General features: G+C 37.7%; 1 protein-coding gene across 1 annotated transcript; it reads left to right on the top strand.

Moving 5' to 3' along the window:
* The first annotated feature begins 4,096 nt into the window (after window positions 1-4,096).
* Window positions 4,097-13,340, top strand: f2 (coagulation factor II (thrombin)). The gene is made up of 20 exons (XM_079464276.1): window positions 4,097-4,183; window positions 4,984-5,198; window positions 5,343-5,407; window positions 5,530-5,804; window positions 5,905-7,702; window positions 8,345-8,397; window positions 8,474-8,632; window positions 8,735-8,892; window positions 9,077-9,101; window positions 9,305-9,376; window positions 9,493-9,598; window positions 9,743-9,873; window positions 10,786-11,097; window positions 11,361-11,471; window positions 11,587-11,713; window positions 11,828-11,995; window positions 12,226-12,399; window positions 12,601-12,779; window positions 12,880-12,950; window positions 13,074-13,340. Exons 1-20 carry the CDS (start codon window positions 4,159-4,161, stop codon window positions 13,227-13,229), a joined length of 4,380 nt encoding a protein of 1,459 aa, XP_079320402.1. The 5' UTR covers window positions 4,097-4,158; the 3' UTR covers window positions 13,230-13,340.
* Window positions 13,341-13,391: the final 51 nt, after the last annotated feature.

Here is a 13,391-nt window from a genome sequence, read left to right as displayed (position 1 = left end):
TCATTTCTTTCTGGTCTAAGCATTCTTTATACATGCTAAATAAAGGATTTTCTATCAGATCCCAAAAGGCACAATAAAATTCAACAGTTAACCCGTCTGTTCCAGGGGATTTTCCTTTCTTCATTGAAAAAAGAGCTTTAGAGATCTCAGTTTTGGAAATATCATCTTCACAATATTTTCAATTTAATCATTAGAAACTGTTGGAACAAAATGTTTAACTGTTTGTATATAAGTGCTTATTTTTTCATTGTCAGAATGGGAAGTATAAAGTTTTTCATAAAAGGAATACACAAAAGATGCTATATCTGAAGGATTATTAGAGATTCTTCCATTTATAGTCAAAGATGAAATAGAGTTTCTTGTATAATTTCTTTTTTCAAGAGAAAATAAATAACTAGTATTTCTTTCCCCTTCCTCAAACCATTTGGCTCTTGATCTCACATAAGCACCTTTAGCTAATTCTATATATAGATTATCTATTTCTAAATTAAGAAGATATAATTTAGACTTGTCATCTTCGGATAGAGTATTTTGTTTAATTAAAGTATTAAGTTGCTCTGTTATCTCTGTAATCTTCCTAAGTTTATTTTCCTTTAATTCTTTACCTCTTCTCATAGCAATTGTCCTGACTTTAAACTTAAATAACTCCCACTTTTGGACAGAATTTAAAGTATTATTTTCAAAAATATTTGCTATCAATTTAACTTGTTCCACAAAACAATTGTCAGAAAGTAGACTGTTATTAAATTTCCAGTATCCACGAATAATACTACTGTTACATCCATCAAAAAAGATTGATATCAATTTGTGATCTGATAGAGGGGCACAATTAATTTTTGTTTCTGAAACATAGTTGATTAAGTCATAAGAAATCAACCAGTAATCTATTCTTGTTTTTTAAGTAAAAAAGCTATTATTCCAAGTATAATCACAGCAATTTGGATTCAAATATCTCCACACATCAGAAACTTGTAATATGTCAGTTATTAAATCAAATAAATCTGAAATTTGTGAACTATGTTTGGGTGGAAAGCGATCAACAGAATCGTCTGGAGCATCGTTGAAATCACCACCAATAATTATATATCCATCCTTATACTTCTTCTTTAAACCTGTTATTGTATCACAAATCTTCTTAAACATTTCTAAATTGTGTACTCGAGTATTAAATCCATAAACATTGCAAATTATTAAAGTGGAATTGTCCAGTTTAACAGTCAGTATAATCCATTTTCCATTATCTGAACGAATAGACTCCAAAACACTGCCTTTAAATTTGTTAAAGAAAATTGCGACACCTGCTGAGTGACTGGTTCCATGACTAAAAATCTCATAATCTCCCCATTGGGTTTTCCAAAAATTTGAATCAGAGTCACAAGAATGAGTATCTTGAAAAAAAAGTATTTGAGCTTCTGTATGTCTTCCAAAAAGAAATATAGCTTTCCTTTTAACAGCGTCACGAATGCCTCGAACATTTAAAGAAATTAATTTGAATTTTCCAAACTTGTAATCCACCGTTACAAAAGTGTAACTAATTAACCAGTATAGAACAAGTACCTTTGGAGAAAGAGAAAACTGAGAAAGCATGAAACATTACATCAGTCATAACAGTCGCTTTGACCCCGATATGTATCCAAAACTGCTGACGGGCACCATCCGCTCAGGTAATGTCAGGAACACTAATGCACACCCCTTCAATGTAGGCAAATCCTCCTTGAAAGCCGGCCTTCTTACCCTCTTCTCTCGCACGTTTCACCAGTGGCCATGCTTTTTTTCTTGCGGCTCGTTCTTCCGAAGACAGATCCTCTTTGATGTGTAGCCCGTTTTCCTTCAGATAGGGGTTGTTTTTGGCATCTCTCCACACTGTATATCACCTATTATCTGGTTGCATAACAGTTCTTATAGTTTTCTTTAGTGGCCTTAGTGGGCTGGCAGGGCACAGTAGTCTTTATTGAAGCAGGAATTAAATGGATGAGAATAATATTTTTGCTATTTGTAAGTCTTGAAAACAGAATAAGACAAACCAGCAGTAAGTTCAGTGATGATATTCTTATATAATCCATCTGATGAAAATCAAACTCCCACCAGCTGGATATATTATTAGAAGGACCAGAGCTAAAATTATTTAAAAAATAAACGTTATAAATTCTTGAGTGTAAAAAAAAAGTATGTTTATGATTAGGTATAAAATGGAGAAAATAAGGAGAGAGAGAGAGAGAGAGAGAGAGAGAGAGAGAGAGAGAGAGAGAGAGAGAGAGAGAGAGAGAGAGAGAGAGAGAGAGAGAGAGAGAGAGAGAGAGAGAGAGAGAGAGAGAGAGAGAGAGAGAGAGAGAAAATCATTATCGTCAAGATTATGAGAGACAATAATGAGTTACAATTATTGTCTTCTGTTGTAAAACCAAATAATGATACCGCATTACCATTATAACAAAAGCACAGACAACACTAAAAACACTGCTTTCACACCCTCCTGACTACCTTTGTTCGACAAAGAGGAGTTCTCCTTACAGAACTGACACATGAAATATAAATGGAGGGGGAAATCTGCTCTAGAAAATGTGAATCTGAAGTTTAGATGAGGGAAGCTGCCACTGGCTCTGTGAGCTTTACTCCATGAAACAACAAGAAGAGGAAAACACATTATTACTGCCTGTACTGTTCAGCATCATCATTTTGATCTCTTTCTCCTCGATGTGGTCTGTTTAGTGTAAATGTTGCTGAACTACTGTGGCACTAGCAATGACAAACAGAGCTAGAGCAAAAAAACATTAGATGCTGTAAAAACAACAAATACAAAATACGTATCATATAAAATGTCATATAAAAACATTCTCTAAACATTTAAACCTGCGAACATGTTGAAGGCTGGTGCATTTTTTATATAGAACAGCTCGCAGTGACAGTGTCGTGTGTGAGTGCATCCAATCTGCCCTGTCTCTCCCCTCTCAGTCTCCCCTGGGTCAGATGGATCCATGTTGCCACGGTGATGTGAAAAGGCTGAGTTATTCAGATCCTTTCTGTATTCAACACAGGTTTGCAATTTAAAGAGGTCTGACTCTGAACAACATGATTTTAAATAATCACTTTAAGTGTCTCTACACTCATTAATTAACTATAACAGACACAAAAAGTAGAGGTCTTTGACTATAACATAAACAATTAGGCTGGTACATCAATGCTACTACAGTAGAAAGATCAATAACTGGGACAAGACGTAAACTATAAAAGGATAAGGGAAAGGTAACTGAGATAAAGGAGAAAAACAGAAAAGGATTAGCAAAATTGGTCATCAGAAGAGCAAACGGATTGAGTTTCAGTGCTAAACCAGGCTGACTGAAGGGATGTTTTGATGAAATTGGCCAAAACATATCACACAACAAACTCACCATGAAATTATACACACTTTATATCACTATACACTTTATACACATTTCTGACATTCACAAATCCCATAAAATCCAGTCAGACAGATGGAGATCTTCCACGTCCTCTTTCCAATCTCCTCAAATGTCGGATTTGCTTCCATTGCTGCTAGAATCATATGCATTAAACCTATTGACCAACACTGCGTTTTCTTCTAAATATATAGCAGGATAATAAACAGTAGTGTGAGCTACTGGGTTTAAAAATGGACCCAAACTTAAACCAAACAATGTGATATGCTCCTCTTCCTTGATTCTAAAGAGGTGTGCAATAGAGATGTCTCTCTAGCTCCACCTTGTGCTAGAAAGTTTTTGTGCATTGGACAGGGATACGCGTTTTGCATTTATAGTTCATCTTTAATTTTTTTGCATTTGCACGTACAGAGAGAGAAAATAATAATTTAAATAAACAAAGAAGGCGTAAAGAGAGTAGTGTTGTCGACAGAGGAATACCCTTCGTTATAATCTTTAACACGAATAGATACGTTTGTGCTTTTGCACATGGTACTCTGTATAGGTTCGTATTATTTCCATTAACAATTTAAGTCACTCCTATAATTGACTTTCATTACGTCTTCGGATTGTTTTAAAATAAAACATTGGGGGTTCTATATAAAGAGGCGTGTAAAGAGGGAAGAGTTTCACTGTAACAGCTACTTCCGGTCGATGCCCTGTTTGCTGGAGAACGATAATTTTCCCGGAGTTTCAGCCGGATAAACAGATCATCGAGTGGCCAATGCGCAGAGGAAATATAGCCCAGAGTGGGTTACATGTTTTTATTCGTTTTTAAAACGTTAAAATTAGCAAACGGATTCGACCAGTTATTGATAGGTTAACACCGCTAGGTAGTATAATTTGCTACAGATCAACATGTGCATGGGTTATATAGAGGCAAATCAAAAACAGTGTTTAGTTGGAGAATTACTTGACTTTGTTTTACATACACACAGTGTTTAATTCCACTAACTTTGTGAAATGTATCAGGCATCAGGGTTAATCTCCGAGCTAACTTAATTTATTGTCACATCAGCGTTAGCTCCACGATGATGCATAACAACGAATCTGTTGTTGCTAGTGTCGTTGACAAGCATACCATAGATAGACTGCCAAAGTACCACGTGGAAGTAACCCTACCACTTAACCTTTAGCAAAATGTAAAAGCACTGTTAACCTTTTGTAGTGTTGAATGAAAGTATTTACATTGTGCATGCAACATATATTTTAGGTATTGTAACTTCGTTAGACTTTACACTAATGTCGAAATGATTGTTTTCACTAAAAATCATTATCAAAATCCTCATAAATAAAAACAGACTGTGAATACGCTTTCTGATGGTTGTACAGTATTATTCAAGTAGTAATAGCTTTACTAAATCTTGATAAATATTTGAAGCTTTAAATGCTGATCTCCTAATGTCTATTCATTGTTAGTTTTCAATCAATATTTATTATTACGTATTAAGTACAAGTCACATAGTGCATGGTGACATTTCTTATAACTGAATTGAGCCTTCAAAATCAAAAAGTGTCAAAGTATGATCATTGTCATATTTTTTTCTAGTGGCTACACACATTGGAAGCAATAAAGAGTCTGAGGATATGAGAGATTCCGTTCACAGGGTGCTGAGATCAATACCACGAGGCCTAACGCTGGGCCCTTCTCTGGCTAAAGATGGACAGCTGGGTTTGTGGTGTGTTGGGCGAGTGTTACAGAAAGGCACTTTGCTAGGTCTGAAGGAGCCTGACACAATGATTGGGAAGGAAAGGTTAGAAGAGGTAAGTTTACCAGTGTACTGACAGGTGTTTGTCATTAAACCAACAGCAGCAGATTTTACGGTGTTGTTTTTGTTTTATCAGTGATCTTGTATGTAATTCATGTGAGCTTCAAGTAAGACGTAAATAAGTGTTCTTGTTCAGCAGGGATTACAAAATACATGCCAAAATGTGTTGAAAGGACAAATCTCAGATGAAATGTATTGGATAAGGTATGTTTATTCAGCATTCACTATTAGTCTTTCTGTCATGTATTTTCATTAGGCCATCAGTATTTTGTTAGTAAGTTAATTAGTACCAGGCTTATTTAACTGTCTCTCATATGTCTCCACAGGTTTGCCTGCAGTACTCGAAATAAGGAAAAGAAAAATGTTAGTATGCTCGAAGTGGATGGAAGGCGGTGTCTACAGGTCAGTCAGGACATTAAGCCAGGAACAGAACTGCTCCTGTGGGGAGATCAACAAGAACCCCCTCTTGAGCCTCTGGAATCAGAGGATAAAACGGCAGCCGTGCAAGTCGAAGTCTGCAAACATGATCGACCAGAAAAAGAGCAAGAGGAAGTTCTGGAGGCTATCCCTCCATTTTACCCTGATGATGCAGGCTGTGCATGTGAGTTAATACATCATATTCTTGCTGAATAGATGATGGTCCATGATGTGGTCTGGTGTGTTTAATATGTAGGCTAAATACAAACTGTGTCTTCCAACAGATTCTGTCGACAGTTCAGAACAGAATACTGACGGGCAAGTCACACAAGAAGATACAAAACCTCAGATTCAAAGGAGCAAACCTCAAATCAAGTTGAAAAGAACTCAGGACTCCAAATCCTGTAATTCTATTGCCCTAGAGAAGCATGGAACAGATGAGGCACATGGGGAGAGTAAAGCTGGGCAGGCTGAGGAGCTTACCGCTAGAGATGATATTCAGAAAGTTAGTGTATCTACGTCACAAGTCCTGAATTCATCAGAGCAGCTGAGGCCAGAGAGAAGCCTGAGAGCCAGCTCTCGCCTTGCAGCTAAACCCCGAAAAGTGCATTCCGCAGCTAACCGTACTTACAGACGTGAATGTCTGAAAAACAAAACAAAACTTTTTAAAAAGCATGATGAGAGTAGCGACGAAGAGGAAGTAAGTGAGAACCAATGCAATGATAGAATGCAAGACTCTCAGGATCTCCTTTATCTCTCCAATATACGAGAGAGGAGGTACAAATGTGACCAATGTGACAAGAGTTTCTTTCAGCTGTGCCATCTTAAGAAACACAATTTAACACATCAAGATCAGAAGCCGTACTTGTGTAATGAGTGTGGTAAATGCTACAGTTCTCAGGAAAGCTTCCAGGCTCACCTGCTAATGCACCGCGGTCAGAGGCCCTTTAAATGCCCGCACTGTGACAAATGCTATGGCTTGAAACGTGACCTCAGGGAACATCTAGTACTCCACACAGGTGAGAAGCCGTATGTCTGTGACGTCTGCGGAAAAGCTTTTGCTCGGCGACCTTCGCTACGAGTCCACAGAGCAGTTCATCGGACCAAAGAGCCTGACTACCAGGCTGAGAAGATCAAGTGCCCAGAGTGCAATAAAGAACTAGCCACTTCTGGATCTTTGCGGAACCATATGCGTCTCCACAGTGGAGAACGGCCGTACATCTGCCAGTACTGTAACAGGAGCTTTCGCCAACGTGGGAATTTGCTGGGACACTTGCGCATTCACACTGGAGAGAAACCCTACAAGTGCGATCACTGTGACCAGTGCTTCTCTCAAGTACCCGAACTGCGCAGGCATCTGATTTCACACACGGGTGAGATGTATCTCTGTCCTGTGTGTGGTAAAGCTTTACGGGACCCTCACACACTACGGGCCCACGAACGGCTGCACACGGGAGAAAGGCCTTATAAATGTGAACAGTGTGGGAAAGGGTACACGATGGCGACCAAGCTACGGCGCCACTTAAAATCTCATCAGGAGGGGAAGCCGTACAAGTGTCAGGAGTGTGGCGCTAAATACAAAATGATGCAGAGTCTACAGCGGCATATACAGTCACACAAACAAGCTGGGCACTCATTGCCAACGCAAGGTCGAGCCAGAAGGTCATACAGTAAAACACGGAGTGAGCCAGGAAAGAGAGGCGCCATCAGATTAGAGATTGGACAAGCTGTGGCATACGTTCAAGCCCCTGATGACTCTACAATACTGTCTCACCAGGAAGGTGTTGTTTTGGACTCTGGCGTATACCAACATGACACAATTGATAAGGGGCTTGAACAAATTGAGTTCAGTGAGAATATTATTCAGTTTATCGTCTCAGATAGCAATGCTGAGTGTGTAGTAATTCATGACCAGCCTGCTGATGTCAAGTGTCTAGACGTTCAGGAAGCTATGGTTGTGCAGGACAGCAATGTTTGTGACACCTGTATTGTAGTTCCAGAACAGGATCCTAATAGTTGTTTAGTCATATTACAAAGTCAGGATGATCTAAGCTCAGTGGCAGAAACTGTTGAAATAGAATCGTAAGTTTCATATTTGTACAGTCTCTTAACATTTTGTTTTTGACCAAAGCAACAACAAGACGTATGTAATGACTCAAACAATCATTTTGCTTCTTTGTAAAATAAACATGGCAGCTTTGTTGAATTAAAGGCTTGTTGTTTTTTTATTTTTAGGACTGTTCACTGTGGATATCAGTAAATATTGACTTTTGTTTAGAGTGGACCTTGTTACATCACTGTTTATACAAACATTGTACATCTTTTGGGAAATGTACGAGGATTTTCCTTGATGAATCTTCTTTGACGAGGAATTTAACCTGTCAGTCTCTAACTGTTAAAGTGAATGACTTTGTATTTTACAAGCAACCAGTTGTCTATCTTTAGTTACATCAGCATTTCTTCTAAGTAGGAATGAGATTTTTGGTACACCAGCTTAAATCTTTCAAATGTACTTCTTTAGAAGTACAAAATTGGAATAAATATTTAAACCCTTTACAACTGGTTTATTTCTAAAACTTTGTAAGACATTACTTTTGAATAGGTTTTAAATATATTATGTTCATGCTGTTTATGTTATGTCTCACTTGCATTCAAATACATCTAATCAGCCAGCTTTTGAGATATGAAGCTTAAGTGTTATCACTTTGTTTTTATTAAATGTAGTTGTGACGATGTTCCTCAGAAAGTAAAGAATGTTCTACCCAAGAGTGATCTGAGTCATTATTGAGTGACATCAAAGAGTTCATACATTTTGTTCTCTCTGAACTCTGGTAGTTCAATATTAACTTGCAGTAGCTGCAGCTTTGGGCTTTCTGACTGAGTGGGACCAGACTCTCCAAGTTCTTTTAGGGTTACAGCCTCACTCGATCGCAAGAATGGGTGCAAAACCAGCACTTCTCATACTCCATTTACTTCTTGGACAAGTTCTCCAGCTCACATTGTGTTATGATGGTAAGAAAATTAGAAACCTGATTGAACATTTGAATTTACAGAATCTTAGTGTTTCTTAGCTCTTGATGGTTTTGGTCTAAGTGTTTACTTTTTGGGCTTCAGTGTTTATTGACAACAAGGAAGCCTCTCAGATCATCCGGGCTAAAAGAGCTAACCAAATTTTTGAGGAACTGAAGCCAGGGAATCAGGAGAGAGAATGTGTGGAGGAGATCTGTGACCACGAAGAAGCACGAGAGGTGTTTGAGAGAGCTGATAAAACCGTAAGCAAAAGCATTAAAATTTAATAATTATCAAATATTTGGTCTTGTGGAACATATTTAGAAATACTTGAAATAACTGTGGGCTGATTTTTATATATAGTATATCTTCATAGGCATTTGAAAAGTATAATTACGTTTGTTTTATCTAGTATTCTAACTATTGCAATATCTTCCACTTCCTCAGGAAGAATTTTGGGGAAAATATTTAGGTAAGAATATCTTTAGACAGATTTTACAAAAAGTTTAAGTGTAAACAGTGACAACAGTTTGGGTAAACACTTTCTATTGAACCAAGGACAAAGTGCACTTTCACTGGCCTTTCCCTGCTCAATGTATAAAATAAAAGTCTTGTGTGAGTGGATAACTTTTGACATGAAAATGTAATGCAAATGTTTTTCGTTTATTGCCACAGACTGTAAAGGAACAACATTACCCAGAACAAAAGCAAATATCGACATTGTGAGACTATGTATCCATGCGAAGGGTAAGGGTGTAATACTGTAGTTAGAGTGATTGCATACTTGAACACATTAATTAACATAGATTTTGTATGAGATTTGTTGAGTAAAATAACTAGCTAGTTACATGTGTGATTTACAGGAGACTGCTACAGTCATACTGGTGAAAACTATAAAGGTGGTGTGTCTGTTACCAAATCTGGAAGGGTGTGTCAGTTCTGGAAAAGCAACTTCCCTCACAGGATTCAGTATGTACTGTTTGTTATTCTTGTGTAGAAACCCCTTGTATCTAACAGTGTCATCTTTCAGTATTGGCTAACGGCAAAAAAAATTATTTAGTTGAATACTGGATTATTTTCCAATGCTTATATTCCCTTTTTTCCCTTTGCAAGTGAATTTAATGTCACACTTCTAAAGTTACCAGAGAACCACTGCAGAAACCCAGATAAGAGCAGTGGTGGGCCCTGGTGTTTTACAAGAGACCCCGCAGTCAGGAGAGAAGCCTGCAATGTGCCAGAATGCGGTAAAAAATTGCACAACAGACAAAAACATTAAAGCAAGGTGTGGTGTAGCGGCTAAAGCTTGGGATTTACAAAAATAAAAGTTTTTGGTATGGCCTTTAAGCCATCATAATTGTGCTCTTGGACAGCTCACCCAAACAATTTTAATTCATTTATTCACCCTCATGTGATTCCAAATTGACTTCCATTTTACAGACATAAAACCACAGAGACATTTCTCAAAATATTTTATTTTGTGTTCCACAGAGGAAAGAGTCATATACAGGTTTTGAATTAACTTATGAATAAACGATTACATTTTTGTTGATATTTCTGGGTGCACTATTCCTTTAAGTTGCCATGGAGGTGTTATGTTTCCATTCTGTTTTAAGTTCCTCCAGATTGGTCTAGCAAAAGATCCAGTGTGTAATTCTTTGGATCTATTGACAGAAATGTGATATAATACATAACTATGTTTTCTCAGGTGTTTAAAGACCTTAAATAATGAAGCATTATGTTTTTCTTACATTAGAATGAGATATTTCTATCTACATAGGGCTGGTCTGCTTTGCATGGACTGTTTTTGACATGTCACTATGTTGTTTCTTCAGTAGCTCTAAACAGACAAACTGCTCTACAAAGCACGTTTCGTAAATGCCTTATCTAATTCGGGAAAAGAAGTAAAAACGTGATGAGGTATTAGTCCTCTCTCAGCCTGAAAGAGAGGGGTAGGGGTGTAGTGAGCCGTTGGTTGCAATTCGCAACCTCACTGCTAGATGCTTTTAACATTTACACAATGGTCTTTTAAGTTCATAGACACATAAAAAAAAAGAAACGGTGCATTAAGACTACTAGTAATGAAATGCTTTCTGCATACATGTTACCTTATTTATGACAAACCAGCAGTTCTGATCATCTCATTCGCTCTTCTTCAGGTCAGACTGTTGCACCTCCTCCTATACCACCTATAGTAAATTCTCAAACGCGTTATGTTAAGACTAACTGTCTGGATGGAAATGGGGAGGCCTACACTGGAGATCTGTCTGTGACTTTGGGGGGTCGCACCTGTCTGCAGTGGAACGCAAAAGAAGTACAAGCCTTGGTTAAGGGAAAAGATTTTCTGCCTCAAGTTCAGCTGGTCAAGAACCACTGTAGAAATCCTGATGCAGATATGGAAGGACCTTGGTGCTACGTCAAGGAACCTGTTGGAAACATAACCATTGACTATTGTGACTTTGAGTTGTGTGGTGAGTATTATATCTCTCTTGCGTTAATACATATTAATACATTGTAAAAAAAAACACATATTCCCTCAGAAAAGTGTTACAGTTGGTTTATTGTAATACTCTTCAAAATAATATTTGGACACTGTAAGATCTGGCAATTTTGAATAATTACAATTCTTGGTATTGTATATGCTTAAGATAAAATTGATATAGCTTATAGATTTATACATTAAATTAATTAATACACCCCGCTAAGCAATCCGTCTTTATTTTTTTAATCTCAGATGCCCCTCTGGACCAATTTGTGGAGGATGAAGGTGGTCGATCGAGAACAACTCAGGACGACAAAAGGAAGACTTTCTTTAGCCCCCGCAGCTTTGGCAATGGAGAGCAAGGTAAGAGACTCATGTATTACCCACACATGGTGCTTTGATTATGTTATCATGGGGTGAGGTTTGATCTTTTCTGTAGTCGGCTGAGAGTAAAGTTTATGACATTGTCTTTTGTCAGAGTGCGGAGTGAGGCCCTTATTTGAGAAGGTCAGTAAAGAAGATAAAAAGGAAAAGGAGTTACTCATGTCATACGGTGGAAGCAGAATAGTTGGTGGAGAGGAGGCTGAAGTGGCCAGTGCTCCATGGTAAATTTATCACAGCAGTAACATCAAATATATTTTCCCCACTTGCTTGGGATTATTGTTGAAGGCCAATAGCTAATCCTGTGGATTGTATGTTGTTTTTTATGTTATTTGCAGGCAGGTGATGTTGTATAAGCGCAGTCCTCAAGAGTTGCTCTGTGGAGCCAGTCTGATCAGTGATACATGGATTGTGACTGCAGCTCACTGCCTTCTCTTCCCACCCTGGAACAAAAACTTCACAACCAATGATATCCTTGTTCGTCTTGGAAAACACTCTCGTACTAAGTAAGCACTTGTGCACAAGTTTAAAAGACCTATATAAGTTTATTGGTGCTATTAGGCTACTGGTATATAATTTAATAGCAACAACAACATATACAATTAAAGGACAAATCTAAATAAAAACCAGTAAATGTATTTAGTTCTGTTGATTCAAGCTCTGAAATAGCTTGTTTAGTAATTAAGAAACTTCTGAGTAATACTTCTGTTTTAAAACATTTTTCTGTCTGAGTCAGGTATGAGAAGGGCACGGAGAAGATAGTGGCCATTGATGAAATAATTCTCCATCCTAAATATGACTGGAAGGAGAACCTGAACAGAGACATTGCTCTACTGCGCATGAAGAAGCCTATTATCTTTACTAATGAGATCCATCCTGTTTGTCTACCCACCAAAGCCATCGCAAAAAAGTTAGAAAATACAATATTTAATAACCACTAAACTTTTGAAGCAAGTTGTTATGTATTTGTCCTCTTTTATTTATGAATGACACATTTGTATATAACAGTACATGTATATCCTTTATAAAATGTATAGGCTGCATACACTCTATAACACTTTTGAACTCATTTTTTGACAGTAATTCAATGATTTTTTCCCCCCATCTCAAGTTTGATGTTTGCTGGCTACAAAGGCCGTGTAACCGGCTGGGGGAACCTCAGGGAATCGTGGACCTCTAACCCTGCAAATCTTCCTGCAGTGCTGCAACAGATTCACTTGCCCATTGTGGATCAAAACATCTGCCGCAATTCTACCTCTGTCATCGTCACTGACAATATGTTCTGTGCTGGTAAGACCAGCCAAGTTTTTTCACGTTAGGAACATTTAGGCTTCAACTCAGATGTAAGTTATTAGAAGCTTATGCACTCATCTTATCTTCTGTTTTACAGGTTACCAGCCACATGAATCAACTAAAGGTGATTCATGTGAGGGAGACAGTGGTGGGCCTTTTGTGATGAAGGTAAAAAAAACAATTAAGTTGCATATAATTAGTAGGTTACTTAGAAACCTCTATTTTTGGTCTGTTTCTAGTTATATTCAAGCTTATTTTCCTCTTTATATGTTTACTTCTCAATGCCCACAGAGTCCTACAGATAATCGCTGGTATCAGATTGGCATTGTGTCATGGGGTGAGGGCTGCGACCGTGATGGCAAATATGGATTCTACACACATCTGTTCCGTATGCGTCGCTGGATGAGAAAAGTCATTGACAAAACCGACTCAGCAAATGAGAAATGATCTTCCAGCATTTGAAAAAAATACCTTTTTTAAACAAGTACCAAATAATTAGGTTAAATGTAATGTAACCTGAAAAGTGATTAATAAAATTCTGAATTCTTTGTAAGTTGATGCCAGTGTGTGAGAATGGAGTTTTATTATTTGTGTTTTTCGTGGCTGTCT

Source organism: Barbatula barbatula, assembly GCF_947034865.1.
Source record: "Barbatula barbatula genome assembly, chromosome: 1".
Lineage (NCBI taxonomy): Eukaryota > Metazoa > Chordata > Actinopteri > Cypriniformes > Nemacheilidae > Barbatula > Barbatula barbatula.
The sequence above is the reverse complement of the archived record's forward strand: the minus strand, read 5'-3'. Positions and strand labels throughout refer to the sequence as shown.

Bases quoted from the DNA above. Each gene is read 5' to 3' on its own strand.
- f2 (XM_079464276.1), top strand. From the start codon at position 4,159: ATGCGCAGAGGAAATATAGCCCAGA. The intron at 11,996-12,225 runs GTAAGCACTTGT...TGTCTGAGTCAG, and splicing joins GGAAAACACTCTCGTACTAA to GTATGAGAAGGGCACGGAGA. The intron at 12,951-13,073 runs GTAAAAAAAACA...CAATGCCCACAG, and splicing joins GTGGGCCTTTTGTGATGAAG to AGTCCTACAGATAATCGCTG.